This window comes from Balaenoptera physalus, assembly GCF_965194825.1.
Source record: "Balaenoptera physalus genome assembly, chromosome: 13".
Classification (NCBI taxonomy): Eukaryota; Metazoa; Chordata; class Mammalia; order Artiodactyla; family Balaenopteridae; genus Balaenoptera; species Balaenoptera physalus.
In genome coordinates this window covers 722,635-747,203 of record NC_138892.1, presented here as the reverse complement: position 1 = coordinate 747,203, position 24,569 = coordinate 722,635, and the positions used below count along the sequence as shown (strand labels likewise).

Genomic DNA, 24,569 nt, shown 5'->3' with positions numbered 1-24,569 from the left:
CACTGAGATGGCAGCCCTGATGGACCCAGCGGCCGCCAGCGAGCACGGACCCGGGAGAAAGCGCTCGAGCTTTGCGGTTGCTGCGGAGATTACAACATGCATTTCTTAAATGTGCTGAGGTGAAATTCACAAAATATAAAAATAACCATTTTAAAGTGAAAATTCACTTCTGGTGTCCAGCATGTAAGGAGCCTGGAAGTTGCCACTCCACCCTAACAGCAGGTGAAAAGCTGAACAGACCGGAAAATCGCCAGCTGTTCTTAGATCTGTCAGAGAATTGAGGTCACAGGGCAAAAGCCTGCCCCAAATTGGAGAGACGGATGGGCAGGTACAGAGAGTCACCAGAGCAGAAACCTCTGTGGGAGCCAGCACCAGGGAAGGAAACCCACCTGCTGCAATGGACGGATTGCGGGAGGCTCAGCGTGGACAACCCTGAGAGTTAGAGACCCCAGGGGTCATTTTTAGGGGGCCCCATACTTTTGTCAGTTTTACCTCCAAGAGCTTGACCTGGGGGTCACAGTGAGTATTGGAGGAAAATCCCCTTGTGTTTCTGGCAGGGAGAGGAGGAAAGGAACACTCTGTTCTTAACAAGGCTGCCCTCAGGAGAAATAGTCACCAGAGTGTGACCTGCCAGGGTTTTATCAGGGCCTAATCAACGCTGGGGCAGGAAAATACCCAGCTCCACCACCTCTAGCCATCCTGTCCCACCAAAGGGGGGAAAAAAGGAGAAGCAGTGGTGAAGGTCACAGTCCAAGGGTACAGGCTCACCAAAGACTGAGACCTGATCACAGGACTACAGAGCACTGTATCAGACCAAAAAAAAAAAATAAAGAGGGGATTTTTTTTTTGCCAGTAGACTTGGCTTGCAAGAAATGTTAAAAGAAAGAAGTCCTTAGGAGAGAAAAAAATGGCATAAATCAGAAACTCAGATCCACATAAAGAAAGGAAGAGCATTAGAGAAGGAATAAGTAAAGGGAAAATTAAAACTTTACTTCTTTAATCCTTAATTGATCTGACAGAACATAATAATTTAATAATTATTATTAAAAATAAAAATAGCAAAAATTTATCCAGATTATAGCTTATGTATAAGTGAAATAAATGACAGCAAAGATACAGGGCACAGGAGGAGGGAATTAGGAACATTTTGTTATAAAATATTCCCATTACTGTAAAGTGGTCAGTGTTACTTGAAAATGCAGTTCGATTCATTGTAAATGTATATTGCAAACTATAGGATAACCACAAAAAAATTTATATATGTCTATATATATCTGCTATGCTAGGAAAAGAAAGAAGATGAAATCATACAAAATGCTCAATTAAAACCACAAGAGGCAGAAAAAGAGTAGAAAAAAAATAGGAACAAAGGACAAGGGCAACGAATAGAAAACAGTAATAAATATGGTAGCTGTTACTCCAACCATATCAATAATCACTTTAAATGTCAATGATTAAATGTATCAATTAAAAGAAATTATACAGTGATCAAGCAATAAGACCCAACAGTATGTTTTCAACAAGAATTCCACTGTAAATAAAGACACATATAGATTAAAAGCAAAGGGATGGAGAGAAATATACCATGCTAACACTAATAAAGGAAAGCAGGAGTATCTATATTAATTTCAGACAGAACAGACTTCAGAGCAAGGAAAACTATCAGGGATAAAAAGAATGTTACATAATGATGAAGGGGTCAATACAACAAGAAGACATAGCAATACTTAACATGTATGTGCCTAACAACAGAGCATCAAAATACATGAGGCACAAACTGATAGAACTTCAGGGAGAAATAGATGACCTCTATGAGAGTTGGAGACTTCAACACCCCTCTCTCAGAAATGGATAGATCCAGCAGGCAGAAAATCCATAAGGACGTAGGTGAACTCAATAGCACCAACAATCAACTGGATATAATGGACATTTATACAGTACTTCATCCAACAACAGCAGAATACACATTCTTCTCAAGCTCATTTGGAACAGTTCCCAAAATAGACCACTTTGGGGCCATAAAACACGCCTTAACAAATGTAAAAGAATAGAAATCATAAAATATATGCTCTCAGACCACAATGGATTAAACTAGAAATCAAAAGATACAGATAGCTGGAAAAATCCTCAAGTATGTGGAAATTAAACAACGTACATCTAATAACACATGAGTCAATGAAAAGAATCCCAAGAAAAATTTTAAATATTTAGAACTGAATGAAAATAAAAATACAATTTATCAAAATTTGTGGGGTGCAATGAAAGCAGTGCTTAGAGGGGAATTTATAGCATTGAATGCCTATATTAGAAATGAAGAAAGATCTGAAACTAATTGTCTAAGCTTTTATCTTAGGAAGCCAGAAAAAGAAGAACAAATCAAACTCAAAATAAACAGAAGAAAATAAATAATAAAACTTAGACCAAGGGGGCTTCCCTGGTGGTGCAGTGGTTGAGAGTCTGCCTGCCAATGCAGGGGACACGGGTTCAAGCCCTGGTCTGGGAAGATCCCACATGCCGCGGAGCAACTGGGCCCGTGAGCCACAATTACTGAGCCTGCGCGTCTGGAGCCTGTGCTCCGCAACGGGAGAGGCCCGCGCACCGCGATGAAGAGTGGCCCCCGCTTGCTGCAAGTAGAGAAAGCCCTCGCATAGAAACGAAGACCCAAAACAACCAAAAATAAAATAAATAAATAAATAAAATTAAAAAGGAAAAGAATTAAAAAAAAAAAACAAAACTTAGACCAGGGACTTCCCTGGTGGCGCAGTGGTTGAGAATCCACCACCTTCCAATGCAGGGGACATGGATTCAATCCCTGCTCCGGGAAGATCCCACATGCCGTGGAGCAACTAAGTCCATGTGCCACAACTACTGAGCCTGTGCTCTAGAGCCTGCGAGCCACAACTATTGAGCCCACGTGCCGCAACTACTGAAGCTCGCATGCTTAGAGCCCATGCTCCGCAACAAGAGAAGCCACTGTAGTGAGAAGCCTGTGCACCGCAACGAAGAGTAGCCCCCACTCGCCGCAACTAGAGAAAGCCCATGCACAGCAACAAAGACCCAACACAGTGAAAAATAAATAAATAAAATAAATAAATTAGAAAAAACAAACTTAGACCAGAAATCAATGAAATTGAAAACAGGAAATCAACAGAGAAAATAAGTGAAACCAAAAGCTGGTTCTTTGAACACATCAATAAAATTAATAAGCCTTTATTCAGGTTAACTAAAAACAAAAAAAGATAGATGACATAAATTACTAGTATCATAAAACTAAGAGGAGACATCACTACAGATCTCATGGACATTAAAAGGATAATAAAGGAATACTATGAACAACTTTATGCCAACGAATTTTATAATCTAGGTGAAATGGACTGATTCTTTGAAATATACAATCTGCCAAAGCTCACAGAAGAAGAAATAGACAATCTGAATAGTCCTCTATCTATTAAAGAAATCGAATCAATGGTTAATAACTTTCCAAAACAGAAGGCACCAGTCCTAGATGGATTCACAGGTGAATTCTACCAACCATTTAAGGAAAAATGTATACCAATTCTCTACAATCTCCTTCAGATGATAGAAGCAGAGGGAATACTTTGTGACTCATTCTCTGTGGTCAGCATTACCCTAATACCAAAACCAGACAATAGTATCACAAGAAAAGAAAACTATTGACCAAAATCTCTCATGAACATATTTGCAAAAATCCTCAACAAAATATTTGCAAATCAAATCTAACAATTTATAAAAAGAATTATACACCATGACCAAGTCACATTTATCCGAGGTATGCAAAACTGGTTCAGCATTCAAGAATCAATTAATGTAATCCATCATACCAACAGGCTAAAGAAGAAATATTACATGATCATATCAATAGATGCAGAAAAAGCATTTGACAAAATTCAACACCCACTTATGATAAAAACTCTCAGAAAACTAGGAATAGAGAGGAGCTTCCTCAACTTGATAAAGAATATCTACAAAAAACCTACAGCTAACATTATACTTAATGGTGAGAAACCAGAGGCTTTCCTACTAAAATCAGGAGCAAAGCAAGGATGTCCTTTCTCACCACTCCTTTTCAACATCACACTGGAAATCCTAGCTAATGCAATAAGACAAGAAAATGAAAAGTATACAAATTGGGAAAGAAGAAATAAAACTTTTTATTCAGAGATGACATGATTGTCTAGGTAGAAAATCTGAAAGAATTAAGAACAAAAAAACTTCTGGAACTAGTAAGTGGTTATAGTCAATCACTTTCCTGTACACCAGCAATTAATAATTGGAATTTGAAATTAAAAACAAAATACCATTACATTAGCACTCCAAATATGAAATAAATACATAATTAAATAAATCTAACAAACTATGTACAAGATCTATATGAAGAAAAGTACAAAACTCTGGTTAATTAAATCAAAGAAGAACAAATTAATGGAGAGGTATTCTATGGTCATGAATAGAAAAGACTCATTGTCAACATGTCAGTTCTTCCCAACTTGATCTATAGATTCAAAGCAATCTCAGGCAAAATCCCAGCAAGTTATTTTGTGGATATTGACCAACTGATTCTAAAGTTTATATGGAGAAGCAAAAAATCCGGAATAGCCAATGCAATGTTGAAGGAGAAGAACAAAGTTGGAAGATTGACATCATCTAAATTTGAGCTTTACAATAAATCTACAATAATCAAGATAGTGTGGTATTGGTGAAAAAGAGACAAATAGATCAGTGGAATAGAGAGCCCAGAAATAGACCCACACAAATATAGTCAACTGATCTTTGACAAAGGCACAAAGGCAATACAATGGAGCAAAGATAGTCTTTTCAAACAAATGGTGCTGGAACAAATGGATATCTGCATGCAAAAAAAAAGAAAATGAATCTAGATACAGACCTTACACCCTTCGTAGAGATTAACTGAAAATGGATCATAGACCTAAGTTGAAACACAAAGCTATAAAACTCCTAGAAGGTAACATAGGAGAAAACCAAGATGAACTTGGGTATGATGATGACTTTTTAGATACAACACCAAAGGCACAATCCATGAAAAAAATAATTGATAAGTTGGACTTCACTGAAATTTAAAACTTCTGCTATGTGGAAGACATCATCAACAGAATTAGAAAACAAGCTGTAAAGTTGGAGAAAATATTTGCAAAAGACACATACAATAAAGTACTGGTATCCAAAATATGCAAAGAACCCTTAAAACTCAACAATAAAACAAACACCCCAATTTAAAACTGGAGGGAAGCTGAACAGACTTCTCACCAGTGAATATATACAGATGGAAATAAGTATATTAAAAGATGTTTAACATCATATATTGTCAGGGGAATGAAAATTAAAACAACAGTTAAGATACCACTACACACCTATTAGGACAGCCAAGATCCAGAGCACTGACATAACCAAATGCTCACCAGGATGTGGAGCAACAGGAACTCTCATCATTGCTGGTGGGAACACAAACTGGTGTAGCAACCACTTTGGAACACAGTTTGGCAGTTTCTTACCAAACTAAACATACTCTTGCCATATTATCCAGCAGTCGTGATCCTTGGTATTTACCAAGTGAGTTGAAAACTTACAGCTGCACAAAAGCCTGTATGAAGCTTTAATCATAACTGCCAAGACTTGAAAGCACCCAAGATGTCCTTCAACACGTGACTGGATGAACAAACTCTGTTCCATCCAGACAGTGGAATGTTACTCAGTGCTAAAGAGAAATGAGCTATCAAGTCATGAAAAGACATGGAGGGACCTTAAATGCACATTAGTAAGTGAAAGAAGCCTGTCTGAATCATATATACCGTATGATTCCAACTGTATGACATTTTGGAAAGGCAAAGCTGCGGCGACAATAAAAAGATAAGGTGTTGGGGGGAAGGAGGAATGAACAGGCTGAGCACAGAGGATTTTTAGGGCAGTGAAACTACTCTGAAAGACACTGTATCAGTGGATACATGTCATTATACATTTGTCCAAACCAAGAGGGAACCCTGATGTAAACTGTGGAGTCTGGGTGATGATGATGTGTCAGTGTAGGTCCATCACTTACAACAAATGCACCATCTGGAGGAGGATGTTGATACAGGGGAGGAAAGGGCAGAGGGTACACGGGACAATTCTATACCTCCTGCTCAACTTTGCTGTGAACCTAAAACTGTTCTATGAAAGTGAATAACAACAAAAAGGACTTATTTGGGTCTTGTAGGCCTAAACCCACGGTGGCCCACGACTCCCTACATGACCCAGGAGCGCCATTCCTGTGGGATTCTGCTGGAAGAGACTGGGGGTCGGGGCAGAGCTGCAGCCCCACCCTGGATGCACAGCTCCATGGCCCCTCCTGCCACTGTCCTCCCGGGGTGGCACGGCCTTGGCCATGCCAAGGCGGCACACACCTTGCCTGTTGCTGGGGTCACTGTCACCGGCCTTCTCCCTCCAGCCCTTGGGTGTGCTCCTGCTGCAGTTCTGCTGGCTGACCACCCACTTGAGGATGCTGGAGGCCACCGTGAGCCGGAAGTCGTCTGAAAGGACACCAAGGCCTCGCCCCCCTGCCTGCGCTGGGGACGGGAGCTCAGCCAGCGCCAGCCATTCCCAGCCCGGGCATCCCACTGCGTGCGGGGGCCTCACCCCTGCCTCAGAGCCCTCCGGGGGCCGGGTGCTCCCCCACTGCCCCGCCCTGCCCACACCCTCCACCTCCACACTCATCCTCCCTGCTCTGCGGAGGGGAGTCTCATCCACCCCAGCCGCACATCCACCCCAGCTGCACATCCACCCTGCCTACAGGCCCAGAGGCAGAATCCACGCACCCCGTTCCCTGCCCCTCTCCTGCACCCCCAGGGCCACGGTCTGTGGGCACCGTCACCACCTCTCCCTGCCCCCGTGTCCTCAGCCCTGCACAGAGGGATCCTTCTAGAAGTGCCCCCTGCTGACAGCACCGGGACCCTCCCCATCACACGAGCCCCTCCGGACCTTCCTGGACATGTTTGTTGGCTCCCACCGCTCTAACTGTGGGTGGCTGGGGGCCCTGCTGTATCCACCAGCGCAGAGGCAGCTCAGGGTCCCCCAGACCCAGGCTTGGGGCCAGGCTGCCTCTGAGCGCCTGTCACATGCCAGGGGCAGCGGCCAGGGGAGCCTCGCCTCCGTGAGGAGCCTGGGAGGCGAGGCTGCTCCCCACCCCAAGTTGCTGGATATTCCAGCAACTTCTCTCCCAAACCTGCTCCTTCCCCACCTCAGCTGAGGCCACCCCACCAGGCATCCACCTGCCTGGCAGCTACTGCTGCCCTGGAAACATCCAGAACCTGAGCCCCCCATGCAGCCCCTCACCCACCCTCCTCCGTCCATCAGAACAAATGCTCCTGAGATCACCAGCCCCTCTGCCCGAGGACGTGAGGGCACACTGCCTGCTCCAGGGCTGGCCTGGAGCTCCCCTGCCCTCAGCCTCCCTCGCCTCTGGGTCTCCACCCAGCGCCCCATCTTGCGAGGTCCCCGCTCATGGTCCTGCCCCCACTGCACTTCTCACCTCTCCCCTGCCCCGACCCTGCCTTGTCCTGCATCCGGCCATTGGCTCCTGGGAGCCCCGGCCTGGGGTCAGGGCACAGGGCAGGGGTGCTGGGCAGATGCCGCTCTCTACAGCCTCCCAGATGGGCACTCAGGAAACACGGGTCCCCCCCGAACGACCCCCTCCCTGCCTGCCCTGACCTTCTCCTTCTCTCTCCTGTGCCTCCAGGCAGATCGGACCAGGGACCAGCCTTTGTCCCCAGCCCAGAGCCCGTTGTCCCCGTGTGCCCCAGGCACCCAGACCCGGGCCCAGCACCAACCCCACGCCGGCCTCTCCCAGGTGCTGGGATGGGACCGGGCCCTCCCCCATCACCCCACCCCCACCCTCAGCCCTGGGGCCCCTCCTGCAGGAAGGTGGGCCAGAAAGAGGCCCCACGGGTTTCCTGGCCCAGCGCTCAATGCCGGGCGCCTCGGCCAGGCCGCCAGCCACTCACCCAGGAACTCCTGCTTCTCGCTCTCGGTGCAGAGGCCGTAGCAGCGTGGGAAGAAGGAGGCGGGGTTGGCCTGGACATACCACGGCAGGCTCCGCAGGCTCAAGCACAGCCCGATCTCCAGAGACAGCGGCACGTCAGGCCCGCCGGCCACGCGCCGGGCCAGCACGGACCAGTGTCAGTGCCCGCAGGCTGGCTGGGCAGCACCTACTCCAGTGGGCTCCTGGGAGGGCACCTCCTGGAGCGGTCCCTCCACAGCCCCCTGGCCCCTCCACCCCCCGGCCAGCTGGCCGAGCAGCCGCGTGACCCGACGTGCAGGCCGGGGCCTCGGGCTCACCCTCTGGCCGGTGGCAGGCACGGCAGGCCCAAGGGCGGGCGGGGCCGTCTGGGGGCCCCCAGAGCGGAAGGCGCTGCATCCACCTCCTGGTTCCCGAAGGGCTGGGGCTCAGGCCCAGGAGCGGTGGAGGCGAGAGCTCACGGGTCTACATTGCAGCCACCCCCCGCCCCCAGCCCCCGCTCTGCCCCCTGGACGCCGCACTGTTCGTTAAAGAGGCCCGGGGCCACTCCTCAACGCTTTTGAAGAGAAGTGCCACGTGCCCGGGAAACGTAGCCCCTGTCGGCTGCTGGGAGCATTGGTGCCAGGCCCACCCGGGGGTCTTTGCGGGGAGCCCGGCCCCACTGGGCCGTCCACAGGCATCGTCCACACCCGGAAGGACACCAGCGGCCCAAGGCCTGGCGAGGATGTGGGGGGGGCCAGAGCCCTACAGGGAGCCCCGGGGGCAGCCGTGCACTTTGTCCCTGCCCCTCTGTCACCCTTGAGGGTTTAGGGGACGGTGCCCTTGTTGCCAGGGAAGCCCCTTTACCCTGTCTCTCCCAGGGGGTACACACAGGCCTGTCCGTCCCAGGCTGGCCCCGCCCCTAACCTCAGCCTTCAGGGTAAATGGGGCTGGCGGCTGAAAGGGGGTGAGGGCAGGAAGTGCCCGTGTGGCAGTGCCCCCCTGCAGTTGGAAGTCACAGCGCAGGTGAGTGTGGTCCGGCCCCCCTGGGATCCAGAGCCCCTCCAGGGCCCAGAGCCTGGGTCGGGCTGCGGTGGCAGCCGTCACCTGCCCTGTCTTGGGCTTGGCCTGTGCGCCCAGAGGACAGTGCTTCTGTGGCCTTGGGGCCACCCAGGAACACAGGGCAAGGGGCACAGGGGCTCTGGGGGGGCGGTTTGCGGGCAGCAGCCCTGAGCGGCCCTGGACACTGATGCCGGGCCAGGCCAGCAGGAGGCTCCAGTCCTGGAGAGGCGCCCCCAGGGAACCAGTCCCCGTGTGGCTCTCCCAGCTCCGGAGGTGCTGGCATTTCAGGAGGCAGGGTGCTGCCCCGCCTGCGCCCCCAGCCCTCCCACTCACCTTGGTGGTGAAGGACGCCGTCTTCCCGTAGTGATTCAGCATCTGGTCGCAGCTCAGACGGTGATAGTCAATGATGTCCCTTTTGATTGTCCAGAGGAAGTATGGTGTTTCATTTTTTACCAACCTGGACTGGCAAGAAAAAACCTTTATCCACACCCAGCCCCCAAGGCTCACGTCTCTGACAATGGGACACCCCGGGACTAAAGGAACCGGGGTTTAGGTGAGAAGCGGTGTGTGATTTCTGTGACTCTCCCATCCTGACTGCGGCCTCGCACGTTCCTCAAGGGTCTCCCGTGGGCTCACGTGGGAGCAGCTACCACACAGGGCTTCCGATGGCACGGGGGTGGGGGGCTTCGGGCTCTGGGCTGCAGGGGCCCCGAGTGGGGTCTGAGCTGCGCCCCCCGTGGGTGCCCACGCCGGCCGCAGGGACACACCACGTGTGGACCTGGGAGAGTCCCCCTCCCTGGCCCCCGGGACACAAGCTCCTCCGCTGCCCCCGCACCTTCAGGATGCAGGGGCCCAGGAGAGCCACTGTCATTTGTCACAGTGTGAGATGAACCATCGTACACGGAAGTTTAGACAGCGGCTTGGTGGCCACCCGGGCGCCCGGGGTGAGAAACGGCCTTCCGTCCAGAGCTGACGCTCCCGCGCAGGCCCGGCCCCCTGGACCCACCCCCGCCGACTCCCCACACCCCCTACCCGCGGGCGCCCCCCAGCCTCACGGCCAACTTTCACAGAAAGGAATCCGCTCTGGGAACTTGCAGTGATGGGCTCCCCGGCCTGTCGGGTCTTTGCCCGTTTCTCTTTGATCGTCATCTGCTCCTGACGTGTGAGCGCGTCGCACGTTCTGAGTATCAGATCTTTTAACTCGTAAGCCCTGCAAGTACCTCCCTGAGTGGCTCGTCTTTCCGTTCTGTTCACGGGGTCACATGAGAGACAGGAGCTCTCCAGTGCGGTCAACGCGTCACGCTTGCTCGCGGTGGACGCTGTTTGGTCTCGTTTTAACTTTCTCCCCTCCCCTGAGTCGCAGTGACCCTCTGTTACCGGCCAGCAGAGCCCTCCCGGGGCAGCTCAGCGCTGCAGAGCCCGTCCCTGACGGCTGACCGGCCAGCAGGGAGCATCGCGGCCCGGGAGCCGGGCTCTGTGGCGGCTGCCCCGCCCCGCAGGCAGGCGCTGCGTCCCGCAGACTCCGCCTCCGCCGTCGCCGCCTGGGGGCCGTTCTGAGCCTGTCCCACGGGGTTTCCGCAGACGACAGGCCCAGCTTGCCTGCTCACCCGTGGAGGCACACACGTGGACACTCAGAGACACGGGGCACACGGACGCACACACGTGCACACGCATGCACACGCACGCATGTCCTCGAGGCAGGGCGTGACCGTGGCTTTGCCACATCTCTCCCCCCCAGAACGCGGCACAAAGGCAGGTAAACGTCAGCTGAGGCCCTTCCGGAGCCCACGGGGACCTACCATCACATCGTGGATGTCGTCTGTTTTCTCCAAAGCCACTTCTTGATTTCCTTTGCCTTCAGCACGTTTGTTTTCTGCAAACACAACACACAGGAGATGTCAGTGCATCATGGCCGGAAGGCGTGACCACAGCCGGGCCCACGACAGGGCCCAGCGCGGAGCAGGTGCCCCCATGGGTCCCGAAAGGAGCAGGGTCGAGTCAGGCTCGGGAGTCCACCGCATGGCACCCCCGCCAGGGGCCATGCCAGGCTCGGGGACCCGGGACGTGGGCAGGGCCGTGAGCTGGGTCTCAAGCACCGTGTGGGACGGGGCCCAGTGCAGACCCTGGAGCCAAGAGGACGCAGACTCTGCAGAGCAGGGGGCAGGCACGGGGGGGGGGGGGGTCAGGGAGGACCAGTGACCAGGGGCTGGGTGCAGCGGGCACTGCAGGGGGCCAAGCAGTGACCACTCGGGAGCTGGGGCCAGAGGAGGGACAGCCAGGGCCAGGCCGCTAAAGGACGATGGATGCTATCCAGGCACAGGAGGAGGTCTGGGCATGGACGGTGGGGCACCAAGAAGTGACCAGTACCAGGGTTTGAAAGGGCTCGCCAGGGCCTGGACGCCCGGGGCGGGGGCCAGGAGGTGACTCCTTCCCCAGGGGTGAGGCCACAGCACAGGACCCGCAGAATCGACTCACGTCTGGGTCCTCGTGACATACACACAAACGTCCCACACCGAAACACAAGACGCCTCCGATACTCTACCTGGCGCTCCTTCCCCTTCGTCTTCGACACTCGGAACGACCTTGGGCAGAAAGTGGAACCTCTTCTCCACCCAGCCCTTCCTCCGCAGGGCGGCCCGGATCACCGGGTAGTGTCCATAGATGGAGAAGATCTTCTTTTCCTTGAATTGCAAGAGTGTATTTGGAATGAAAGAACTGAAAACGAGTTAATTTTGTCTCTGTAAGAGGAGTCTACTATCAGGATGACGCCGGCTGCACCGGTGGGGAGACGCCCGTGTTCTGCTCCGAGAAGACCACCCAGGAGCGTTGGCACGGCCGACGGGTTGGGGCCGGGCAGCCCCCGGGCAGGCCCACTCCGCCGCGTGTGTGCCTGCTGCCCCAAATGTGGAGGCCAGGAGGCACAACACAGCCAGGACCCCGGTGCTTCCTGAGGCTCAGACCCCAGCTCAGGGCAGCTCCAGGTCTGAAAGGTGATGCAGGACAGGGCCCGAGGGCCTGTGCTCTGTGGCTTTCTTTTCTCTGCAAAGGTGACCATCCCTCATGCCTGGGGTGGGGGAGCTGCCCGAGGTTTGAGAGGAGAGGGGGGAACAAATGCCCACCAATGGCTGGAGGGGCAGTGCGAACTGCCCAGGGCCAGCACCAGGGGAGCTGGGGACTCTGCCCATCACTGTGGGAATGAGCCCAGCTGCCAGGGGCCAGGCAGGGAGTTGGTAGCTGGCGTCCTCTGCCTTCCCAGCCGAGGGACAGTGGGCAGGAGAGTGATGGTCATGCTGGAGCCCCAGGGCCCATGCTGCTGAGGACACAGCCTGGACACATCCGTTGGACAGGGTCAGAGGGCGGCAGCTGCAGGGCAGGGTCAGGGAACAGGGGTATGGTCAGCAGTGAGCTTAGGGCCTCATTAGCTTAGGGCCTCATTAGCTTGTGAGAGCAGGAGAGGAGGCCAGGGCAGCAGGGGGAGGAGGCTCAAACTCACTAGGGTCCCTAATTAGACTCTGAATTTGAAAGACAGATTATCCTGAGTGGGTCTAACCTAATCAGGTGTGCCACTTAAAAGAGGGTCCAGGATTCTCTCAAGTCAGAGATTGAAAACAGCAGAAACTGTCTCTCTCCACTGCTGGCTTTGAAGAAGATGCCACAAGGAAATTAATTCTGCCAACAAGCTGAGGAAGATTGGAAACTTCCCCTGTTGAGCCTTCAGATGAGACCCCACCTGGCTGATGCTTCATTTCACCCTTGACAGACACTGAGCAGAGGACCCAGCCTGGACCGCTGACCCACAGGAGATAATACGTGGTGTGTTTAAGCAGCTAAATTCATGGTGATTTGTCAAGCAGCATTGGTAGCTAACACGGGTCCCAGTGGGAGGACTGGGAACACATGCCAAGAACGTGTGGGCTTGTGGCCAGACGCTGAGAGCTCAAGTCCCAGTGCCCACATGAAAGACCTCCAAGCCCCCTTCTAATCAGAACCTCAGGCCGAAGCCTGGCCTCACCCTCGACAGGGCCGTGCACCACGACAGGGGCCGCTGTGAGGAGAGGCGGGTAGGGAGTATGAAAACAGCAGGAATGTCAGTGCCCTGCAGCTCCAGCAAGACCTCCCAGCCGCCCCCAATCCTCTCCTTAACTGGAGTCGAACGGAACGACTTCAGAAAATCTGATTAACTTTAATAAGTCAGCACAGTACAATACATAAGGCAACTACAAAAGAACAAAAAAGAGTACAAGATTTCTGACATAAGAGAGGGAAAATGGAATAATAAAAAGTAATCAGTCCACAAGGAAGCATGAAAGGAGAGGAAAACTGAGCAGACAGCACAAACCAAATGAATGAAACACGGTGGGAATATACCAGTGTTTAATTATAGATAAATGCACAAAATGCTCCAGTTAAAAGGTAAAGAGTGCCAGACTATATCTTTTTTTAATCTAAATCTATGTTGTTTACAGGAGAAAATCAAAAGCACAACCCTACAGATAGATAAAAAGTAAAAGGATCTGTATATGAGACAGAATAGCCTTTGGGACAAATAAACATCACTAAAGTAAAGAAAATCATCCCATAATTTAAAGAAAACATTCAGTTCACCAGAAAGATACATTTGCACCCATTAAGACGGCTATAAATTATACAGAGCAAAAACTGGCAGAAACACAAAGTAGACAAATCCACAATTACAATAGGATATTTAACATGCTTCTCTCAGTAAATTAGAGAACACAGAGACAAAAAAATTTCAATAAGGCTAGAAGACTTCAACAACGTAAATAACAAGCTCTACCCTGATGGCTGTGAATATAGCACTCTACATCAACTTTTATATAAATTAACAAAATGCTGGGTATAAAGCCGGTCTGAACACATTTCAATGGAATAATATTGTACCCATTACATTCTCAACCACAGGCAATCAAACTAGAAACCAATAACAAAATAACTAGAAAAATAGCCGCCAGTTTAGAAATTAAGAACTATAGTTTTAAGTAACACACAATCAATGAAAAGCAATAATATGAATTATAAAATACTTTGAACTGAATCTCATCAAAAACACTACAAAATGAAATCTTTTGAAATGCAGCTAAAGCAGTACTTAGAGGGATGTTTGTAGCCCTGAATGTTTATATGTTTTAAGGCCTCAGAAGAAAATCTGAAAATTAAATTCTACTTATATGAAGTCCCAGAAAGGACCATGATAGGAAGCACAGAAAGCACGTCCGTGGTTGCCAGGATTGGGGAATAACCAGGGCGGGAGGCAGCTTCCAAGGGGGCAGAGGTGCTCTGTCGTGTCTGCAGGGGTTGATGCTGATTACATACGTCACCTGTGCTGTGCTTCTCTCTCCAGGTACATCCAGCCCATCACAGCCTGAGCTGTGCATTTATGATCTGTACACTCGCACGTGTGTGCTGTGCTTCAGAAGAAAGTTACGGGAATGAGCACATTTCCACGTGTTAATGTGTGTTGGATTTGTCAGTGCTTCCCCACTGTCCCGGCCTGAGCAACGCGAACGTGTGATAAGGACAGAGGATCATGTTCTCAAAGTGGTAGCCGTGGAGCCATCTGCCCCCATTTGAAGAATGCTTGTCCTTCTTTATCTCCCCCAAATTCTCCCATTCTGGTGAAAGGTAGGCCTCCCCCTTGGGGAAGTGGGTGGGTATGCCAGCTGCCCCGCTCGAGCCCCAGAGTTCCTCTCCTGGGCACAAACCCCTCTCACATGCAAGTGTCCTCACCATGTCACCCGGGGGCCTGGGGCGGGGGGAGCGGATGGGAGGGGGTCTGTGAGTCACCAGGAGTCTGTCCCTTGTCTAGGATGTGTGTCCACAGCTGCAGTCACACGACTGCATGGCTGCAGGAGAGATTTTTACCGTGTATGTGTCTGCGCTTTTTGAATTTTGAAAGCATTACCTATTTCAAAAGTACAGCTGAAACATAAAGTAACTCTGGCAGAAGCCTCCACAGGGGGGCCAGGACTGCGGGGGTGCATCAACTGGGGTGGGGGGGGCGTCAGAGGCAACGAACTCACTCTCCAAATTCCAAAACGAATTTCTGTTCTTAAAAAGTACCCCTCCCACTGAGCCCCAAAGAGCATTTACCTTGATTGCCTTGTCCGTTAATTGTCTTGCTATTTTGTATATGTCTAATTTGGGGGAAGAAATCAAGTCTTGGGAAATTCCTCGTTTTAATTCTACAAAAGAGAAACAGACATCAAAGCAAAGGAAAGAGCGAACAAGTGACATTTGGACTCAGGAGACACCAGCCTAATCCCCGTGTCCAGCCCCCCGTGGCGCTCGGTCGGCCCTCAGCCTCTGCCTGGGCCAGCCTTCCAGCCACCAGCCCCTCTGGGCCCCTCTCTGGACCCTGGCCACCAGACTCCCATCAGCACACAGCAAGTGTAGCAGCGTCCATATAAACATTAAAATGAAAACCCTCGTCCCTGCACCCTGCCCACTCCCTCCTCCACCTCTCGGCTCTCCTCTCTCCACAGCCCGTCTGCTGGCTCCACCACAGACAAGCTCGGGCCAAGGTCACACACGCACAGGCCAATCCCACGGTCACTCCCTGCGTCCTGGCCTCTGCCAGCGCTGGACACTCAGCCGGCCAGCCCCTGCTGCCCTGAGCCCCGCTCTCCCTCCCTCACTGCCGCCCCTTCTCTCTCCCCACGCCCTAACTGTGGCCGGGCCCAGGCCCGGACCTCAGACATCTGTGTTTCACCTCCCCGCCCACCCTGGGCCATCTCATCCCAGATGGTGGCTTGAATTCCACGGGGCAGATGCTCCTGCAGCGTACACACCCCAGCAGACCATCCGACCTCCCGACGCCTCCTGGACCCACGGTCCCTGGACGTCCAAAGAGCATCCCAGGTGGGCAGACAGGCAGTGGACACCCCGGCCACTCACCCAGCTGCTCCTCCTGCAGCTCCCTCCACCCCGTGGACCCCAGAGACCCACATCCACGGAGCCAACTGATGCAGGCAAGGGAGAGCCCCGAGGCCCTGAGCGGGGGTGGGGCTGCAGCAGAGGCCCGTCCACACGGAGAGGGGAGCCCTAGCCCCACCTGGGGACACACGATAACCGGAGGTGGGTCACAGGCGCGAGTGTGAAAGTGTGCACAGGAGCCGGGAGGGGCTCTCAGAGCCTCGGGCAAGGCAGCAAGTCCGAGATGCTCCACAAAAGCACTGACCATCGAAGCTAAAATGGGCAAATCAGACTTTATCAAAATTGAAATGTTCTCCTCGGCTAAGAAAACAAGAAGGCAAACCCTAGACTGGGGGGAAAAATACAATACATTCAACCAACAAAGCAGACACCAAGGGTGCATCTGAAGGCTTCCACACGTGGGGAGTTCTGGACAAAGCCAGTTACAAACCAGAGCAGGGCTGGCAGGACCACCAGGAGGACAAAGTGGCCTCAGCTGCAGATAGTGACAGGCAGTGCCCTCAGTCACTGACACAACCACAAAGGTCAGTGAGGACGAGGATTGAATGTGACTGTCCAACCCTCACCTCACGAGCACACAGAACACCTCGCTCAACGGCCGCCATCCTGCTCATTCCAGGACACAGGGAACATTTATTAAAATTGACCACGGAGATGTTCTTCACCAATTTCAAAGGGACAGTAGCCACATAGGTCATGTCCCCTGATCACAGAGCCGTGAAGTCAGGGAGTTTAATCAGAAGACAAAGTAACAACAGGAGACTAACACACATTTCACAAATGTGCTTCTGAATAACCCGCGTCAAAGAGGAGATCAGGATAAAAAGTAATGCATGTTTCTTAACTAAATGAGAGTTAAAATACGAAGTATCGAATCTTGTAGCTAGGTTCTGTTTATAAAGCGATTTTTAGCTGTAGATGCAAATAGTGGAAAATAATAAAGGCTAAGGACAGTCAGTGAAGCATCCATCTCAGATATTAGAAAGATCACCTCAAAGTCAAACCCAAAGAAATCACCAGAAAACTACCAGCAAATTCAAACCCAAACAAATTATCAATACCAGATATTACCAGAGGAGACATTAACAAAATGTTTTTGGGGGGACTTCCCTGGTGGCACAGTGATTAAGAACCTGCCTGCCAATGCAGGGGACACGGGTTCGATCCCTGGTCCGGGAAGATCCCACATGCTGCGGAGCAACTAAGCCCGTGCACTACAACTACTGAGCCTGCGCTCTAGAGCCCATGAGCCACAACTACTGAGCCCGCGTGCCACAACTACTGAGCCTGTGCCTAGAGCCTGTGCTCCACAACAAGAGAAGCCACTGCAATGAGAAGCCCGTGCACTGCAACGAAGAGTAGCCCCCGCTCTCCTCAACTAGAGAAAGCCCGCATGCAGCAATGAAGACCCAACACAGCCAAAATTAAAAATAAATAATTTTTTTTAAAAACCCACAAATGTACTATAGAGAAAATTAGCAAAACCAAAAGTTGGATCTTTGAAACATTTTTTTTCATATTGATAAACCTCTAAATAGACTGACCACAACACTATGAGACTAGAAATCAACTACAAGAAAAAAAACTTGCAAAAAACACAAACACGTGGAGGGTAAACAATATGCTACTAAACAACCAATGAGTGACTGAAGAAATCAAAGAGGAAATTAAAAAATATCTGGAGACAAATAAAAATGGAAACACAACAATCCAAACTCTATCAGACATAGCAAAAGCAGTTCTAAGAGGGAAGTTGTAGCTATACAAGCCTACCTCAGGGCACAAGAAAAATCTCAAATAAACAACCTAATCTTACACCTAAAGCAACTAGAAAAAGAAGAACAAAGGAAACCCAAAGTTAGTAGAAGGAAAGAAATCATAAAGATCAGAGCAGAAATAAATGAAATAGAGACTAAAAAAAACAATGGAAAAGATCAATGAAACTAAAATCTTGTTCTTTGAAAAGGTAAACAAAATTGATAAATCTTTAGCTACACTCATCAAGAAGAAAAGGAAGAGGGCCCAAATCAATAAAATCAGAAATGAAAAAGGAGAAGTTACAACCCACACCACAGAAATATAAAGGATCATAAGAGACTACTGCAAGCAACTCTATGCCAATACAGTGGACAACCTAGAAGAAATGGACAAATTCTTAGAAACGTACACTCTCCCAAGACTGAACCAGGAAGAAACAGAAAATATGAACAGACCAATTACCAGTATTGAAATTGAATTAGTAATTTTAAAACTCCCAACCAGCAAAAGTCCAGGACCAGATGGCTGCACAGGTAAATTCTACAAAACATTTAGAGAAGAGTTAACACCTATCCTTCTGAAACTATTTCAAAAAACTGCAAAGGAAGAAACACTTACAAACTCATTCTATGAGGCCACTATCATCCTGATACCAAAACCAGACAAAGATATCACAAAAAAAGAAAATTACAGGCCAATATCACTGATGAACATAGATGCAAACGTCCTCAACAAAATACCAGAAAACTGAATCCAACAATACATTAAAAGGATCATACACCATGATCAAGTGGGATTTATCCCAGGGATGCAAGGATTTTTCAATATCCACAAATCAGTCAACATGATACACCACATTAACAGACTGAAGAATAAAAACCACGTGATCATCTCAATAGATGAAGGAAAGGCTTTTGACAAAATTCAACATCATTTATGATGAAAACTCCCCAGAAAGCAGGTTTAGAGGGAACCTACCTCAACATAATAAAGTCCATATATGACAAACCCACAGCTAACATCATACTCAGTGGTGAAAAGTATTACCTCTAAGATCAGGAACAAGACAAGAATGCCCACTCTCACCACTTTCACTCAACATAATTTTGGAAGTCCTAGCCACAGCAGTAAGAGAAAAGAAAGAAATAAAAGGAACCGAATTGGAAAGGAAGAAGTAAAACTGTCACTGTTTGCAGATGACATGATACTATACATAGAAAATCCTAAAGATGCCACCAGAAAACTACTAGAGCTCATCAGTGAATTCAGTATAAAGTTGTAGGATACAAAATTAATATACAGAAATATGCTGCATTTCTATATACTAACAACAAAAGATCAGAAAGAGAAATTAAGAAAACAATCCCATTTATCATTGCATTGAAAAGAATAAAATACCTAGGGATAAACCTACCTAAGGAGGCAAAAAACCTGTAGTCCAAAAACTATAAGATGCTGATGAAAGAAACTGAAGATGACACAAACAGATGAAAAGATATACCGTGTTCTTGGATTGGAAGAATCAATATATTAAAATGACCGCACTAGCCAAAGCAATCTATAGATTCAATTCAATCCCTATCAAATTACCAATGGCATTTTTCACAAAACTAGAACAAATAATTTTAAAATTTGTATGGAAACACAAAAGACCCTGAATAGCCAAAACAATCTTGAGAAAGAAGAATGGAGCTGGCGGCATCCCACTCCCTGACTTCAGACTATACTACAAATCTACAGTCATCAGAACAGTATGGTACTGGCACAAAAACAGAAATATAGATCAATGGATAGAGAGACCAAAAATAAACCCATGCACTTATGGTCAATCAATCTATGAGGCAAGGATATACAATGGAGAGAAGACAGCCTCTTCAATAAGTGGTGCTCGGAAAACTGGACAGCTACAGGTAAAAGAATGAAATTAGAACATTCTCTAACACCGTATACAAAAATAAACTCAAAATGGATTAAAGACCTAAATGTAAGACTGGATAAAACTCTTAGAGGAAAACATAGGGAGAACACTCTTTGACATAAATTGCAGCAATATTTTTTTGATCCACCTCCTAAAGTAATGAAAATAAAAACAAAAATAAAGAAATGGGAACTAATTAAACTTAAAAGCTTTTGCACAGCAAAGCAAACCATAAACAAAATGAAAAGACAACCTATGGACTGGAAGAACAAATTTGCAAACGATGCAACTGACAAGGGATTAATTTCCAAAATATATAAACAGCTCAGTATCAAACAAACAAACAACCCAATCAAAAAATGGGATTTAGAAGATCTAAACAGACATTTCTCCAAAGAAGACTTACAAATGGCAATAGGCACATGAAAAGATGCTCAATATCACTAATTACTAGAAAAATGCAAATCAAAACTACAATGAGGTATCACCTCACACCAGTCAGAATGGCCACCATCAAAAAGTCTACAAATAGGGGCTTCCCTGGTGGCGCAGTGGTTGAGAGTCTGCCTGCCAGTGCAGGGGACACGGGTTCGAGCCCTGGTCTGGGAAGATCCCACATGCCGCAGAGCAACTGGGCCCGTGAGCCACAACTACTGAGCCTGCACGTCTGGAGCCTGTGCTCTGCAACAGGAGAGGCCGCGACAGTGAGAGGCCCGCGCACCGCGATGAAGAGTGGCCCCCACTCGCCATGACTAGAGAAAGCCCTCGCACAGAAACGAAGACCCAACACAGCCAAAAACAAATAAATAAATAAATAAATTTATTTTTTAAAAGAAGTCTACAAATAATAAATGCTGGAAAGGGTGTGGGGAAAGGGAACCCTCCTACACTGTTGGTGGGAATGTAAATTGGTGTAGCCACTATGGAGAAGAGAATGAAGGTTGCTTAAAAAACTAAAAATAGGGTTACCATATGATCTAGCAATCCCACTCCTGGGTGTATAGCTGGAAAAGACGATAACTCTAATTTGAAAAGGTACATGCACCCCCATGTTCACAGCAGCACTATTTACAGTAGCCAAGACATGGAAGCGACCTAAATGTCCATCAACAGATGAAGAAGATGTGGTATACATATATATATACATATACAATGAAATACTACTCAGCCACAAAAAAGAATGAAATAATGCAATTTGCAGCAACATGGATGGACCTAGAGATTATCATATTAAGTGAAGTAAGTCAGGTAGAGAAAGACAAATACCATTTGATATCACTTATATGTGGAATCTAAAAAAATGATACAAATGGACTTACTTACAAAACAGAAATAGATTCACAGATATAGAAAACAAACTCACGGTTACCAAAGGAGAAAGGTGGCGGGGAGGGATAAATTAGGAGTTTGGGATTAACAGATACACACTACTATCTACAAAATAAATACACAACAAGGACCTGCTGTATAGCACAGGGAACAATATCTTGTAATAACCTATAATGGAAAAGAATCTGAAAAAGCATATATATATAGCGGAATCACTTTGCTGTACACCTGAAATGAACACAACATTGTAAATCAACTATACTTCAATAAAAAAAGATATTATGAACATCCACATGTCAATAATTTGGCAATTCATATGAAATGGACATTTTCCTTAAACGACACTGCTTATCAAAAGTGACATAAAAGAAACAGAAAATCCAGATGGGCCTATTTCTGTTAAACAAATTAACTCCATATTTTAAATGTTTCCCACAATGAAGCCAGGCCTAGATGGCATTACAGGTCAATCTGTCCAAATATTTCAGAAAAAAAAAACCCAAAAGAACCCCCATATAAACCCTTTCACTAAAGAGGAAAGTAGAAAAGCCTTTTCAACCCTTTCTTTTTTTTTTCTTTTTCAAGATTTTTTTATGAGGTCATGCATTTAACACCAAAATCTGACAAGGACCTTTTTAAAAGAAAGAAATATTACAAGCCAATCTTGCTCATAAAAATAGACACAAAAATCTTAAAATATTTGTAAATCAAAATCCAGTGACATAAAACAGGACACTTGACCATGTGCTATTTGTTCTAGGGATACAAAGTTTGTTTAATATTTGAAAATCCATAGCATAATCATTTGATAGAGTAAAGGAAAAAATATGCAGAAGAAACATGATAAAATGTAATAACTATTTGTTTTAAAACTCTCAGTAAACCAGGAATAAAGGGAACTTCCTTTAAAACTTATAGCAACAAGAATTTATAGGTGTTTAATTTATAATTTTTGTGAATGACAACTTAATTAAAAGACACTTGTACATTTTATAGGGAAAATATTAACCATTAGGACTTACAGAAAGGTATTCTGGTGAACCTGGATCAGTTTAGGACCTCTGTTATATAACTATAAACTAGGTTCTAAAATGAAAATTTAATATTTTAGATAAATTTGCCAAAGAAAACTTGACAAAGAAATGTGAAAAAAAATATCATGTTTAAAAAATAAAAAAAACCTTACACATCATATTTCATGGTGAAGCACTGAGCACTTTCCTCCTGAGTGTGGAAACAAAAAAAGATGTCCACTATATCATATCTATTCAACATTATACTCAAAAGTGCTAGCCCATGCAATAATGCAAGAAAAGGAAATAAGAGGTACAAAGACTGAAAAGATCTGCAGGTGATGATTGTGTATGTAACAAATCTAATTATATGAGTTAGTAGTGTATTTACCAAGGTCACCAACCACCAAGCCAGGAAAATGAATTCAACTGTATTTCTATACACTAGAGACAATTAGAAAATGAAACTCAAAAGTGCCACCTACAGCAGTGTTAAGCATGGATTATCCGGGAGTGATTCTAACAAAAGGTCTTGCACACCTGTAACTAAAAGTGGGAACCTTACTGACAAGAATGAAAGAGCTATTGTTCATGGTCAGAAGTCTGGATATTAAGATGTTAGTTCTCACCCCAATTGATCTACACATTCAATGGAATCACAAAAATCCCAGCAGGACTCGTATGTGTGTGTGTGTGTGTGTGTGTGTGTGTGTGTGTGTGTGTGTGTGTGTGTGTGTGTGTTGGGGGGGTTATATTAACAATTGATTCTAAAAATGCAAGAAAACCTGAGCACATCTTGAAAAAACAAAGTCAGAGAAATATTAAGACTTATTACGAGGCTCCTGGAATTAAAGCAGGTACTTCAGAATAAGGACGGGCAGACAGATCAACAGAAGAGACGGATGCCCCCTCCCCGAGCCTGAGCTCGGTGGTCCCTTTCAGGAAACCCAGGGCGGCGGGCGCAGGACAATACTGACTAGATTCTCCTCTCTGCTCCCCTTCCGATGACGCGGACGGTTCCATTCCGGCCTCGGCCTCGGGCACCTCGCCCTTCCTCCCTTCCACTGCCTGGACCCCTGCAAGGGGGTATCAGTTCAGTGCTGATAGAAGCAGGGAGCTCAGAGGGGCGAGAGCAGGGCTGGGGTGGAGGGGGAAGTCTGGGGTTGGGGGGGGCGCAGGCTAGGGTCGGGGTGGGGGGGCCGAAGGCGGGGTGCAGAGGTGGAGGGCTGGGCAGGTCTGGAGTAGGCAGGCGGTCAGGAGTTCCGAAGGAAGGGTAGGTCCGGGACTCCGCGGGGCTGGTCTAGAATCCCAGGGCGGAGGGGCGGAGGGGCGGAGGGCGGTTGTTCCCGTGCTCACCCGGGCCGGGGCCCCTGCCCTCGCCCCCCGTCGCGCTGTCCCGCGTCCTCCGGTTGCCCGGGGTGACAGGCCCGGGCCGCGCGGCGCATTGTGCAGCACCGGGGCGCCGGCAGCGAGGCCCGGGGAGCGCGGAGCGGCGGCGGCCGGCGCGGGGCGTGGGGCTGCGCGGGCGCGCGGGCGGCAGGGGGCGGCGGGAGCGGCTCCGGCAGTGGCTCAGAGTGCGGCTCCGAGGACGACGGCGCGCGGGGGGCGTGGGGTCCCACAGGCCGCGGTCGGGGGCACCCAGGCGGGGTCCCCGGCAGGGGCTGCAGTCCGAGGCGCGGCCACGGCCCGCGCGGGGGCCGGGGCGCCGGGGGCTGGGCATGGTGTCCGCGGGGAGGAGGGCCCGCGAGTGGCGCGCGCCCCGTCTGGGATCACGCGGTCCCGCCCCGCTCCGGGTGTCAGGGTCACACAGACCCGCCCTGGCCGTCAGAGCCCCCCAAGTCATAAAGACCCGAGGGCCACACCCAGGCCCCCGCCCCTGCGGAACCAGCCGGGCTGTCCAGGGCAGGCTCTGTCCTGGGACCCTCGGGCCTCTTTCTGGTCCACACCTCGGGCCTCCCTCCGCACCTAACATCCTATGTCCCCCAGCAGAACGCCCCCAGCCCACCAGGGAGTGTGCTCTGGTGTCCCCAGGGTCACTCGTGGGGCCTGAGCCGCCGCCCCGGGGGTTCCCAGCATCGGCCAGTGTCCCACCCCACCCAGATGTCCCGCCTCTCTGGTCCAGCATCTTTGTGGAGGGAGGGAGTGAGTAGGAAAGATCCACCCACCCCATCAGTGCCTTCCTCCTGGTAACTTTCCCAAATCTAGATGTCATCTTTATTTGGTTTAAAAATCTTTATTTTGCATTTAACTTCCCAAGATAACCCGAAAGTGAAGTTCTGCGCCCACTCACTGAGGGGTGGTGGGCATTCCCCTGGGTGGGCCCCAGTGCCTTTCCCATCTCCACCAGATCCCACTGCAGCCTGGCTCAGGGCAACATAAATCATGAATAAATTAAAAGGTGGCCCTCGCCCCCATCCCCCTCCTATGCTTTACCTCTCAGTTGTTTCAGACCTGGGCATGGAAATACCCAGAGACCCAGAGTTAAATAGGCCACTGGGCCACATTGACATGTTAGCATTTATTGCTC

The 24,569-nt window shown here is 48.9% G+C and overlaps 1 protein-coding gene across 1 annotated transcript in view; it reads right to left on the bottom strand.

The window, feature by feature from the left end:
* TTLL8 (tubulin tyrosine ligase like 8) overlaps positions 1 to 23,202 on the bottom strand; it is a 58,971-nt gene extending 35,769 nt beyond the window's left edge. Inside the window, 7 exon segments of the mRNA XM_082419184.1 lie at positions 6,420 to 6,545; positions 8,016 to 8,130; positions 9,404 to 9,532; positions 10,870 to 10,943; positions 11,613 to 11,751; positions 15,182 to 15,273; positions 23,020 to 23,202. Coding sequence (XP_082275310.1) covers positions 6,420 to 6,545; positions 8,016 to 8,130; positions 9,404 to 9,532; positions 10,870 to 10,943; positions 11,613 to 11,751; positions 15,182 to 15,273; positions 23,020 to 23,065 — 721 coding nt within the window. The 5' untranslated portion in view covers positions 23,066 to 23,202.
* Between the last annotated feature and the right edge of the window lie 1,367 nt (positions 23,203 to 24,569).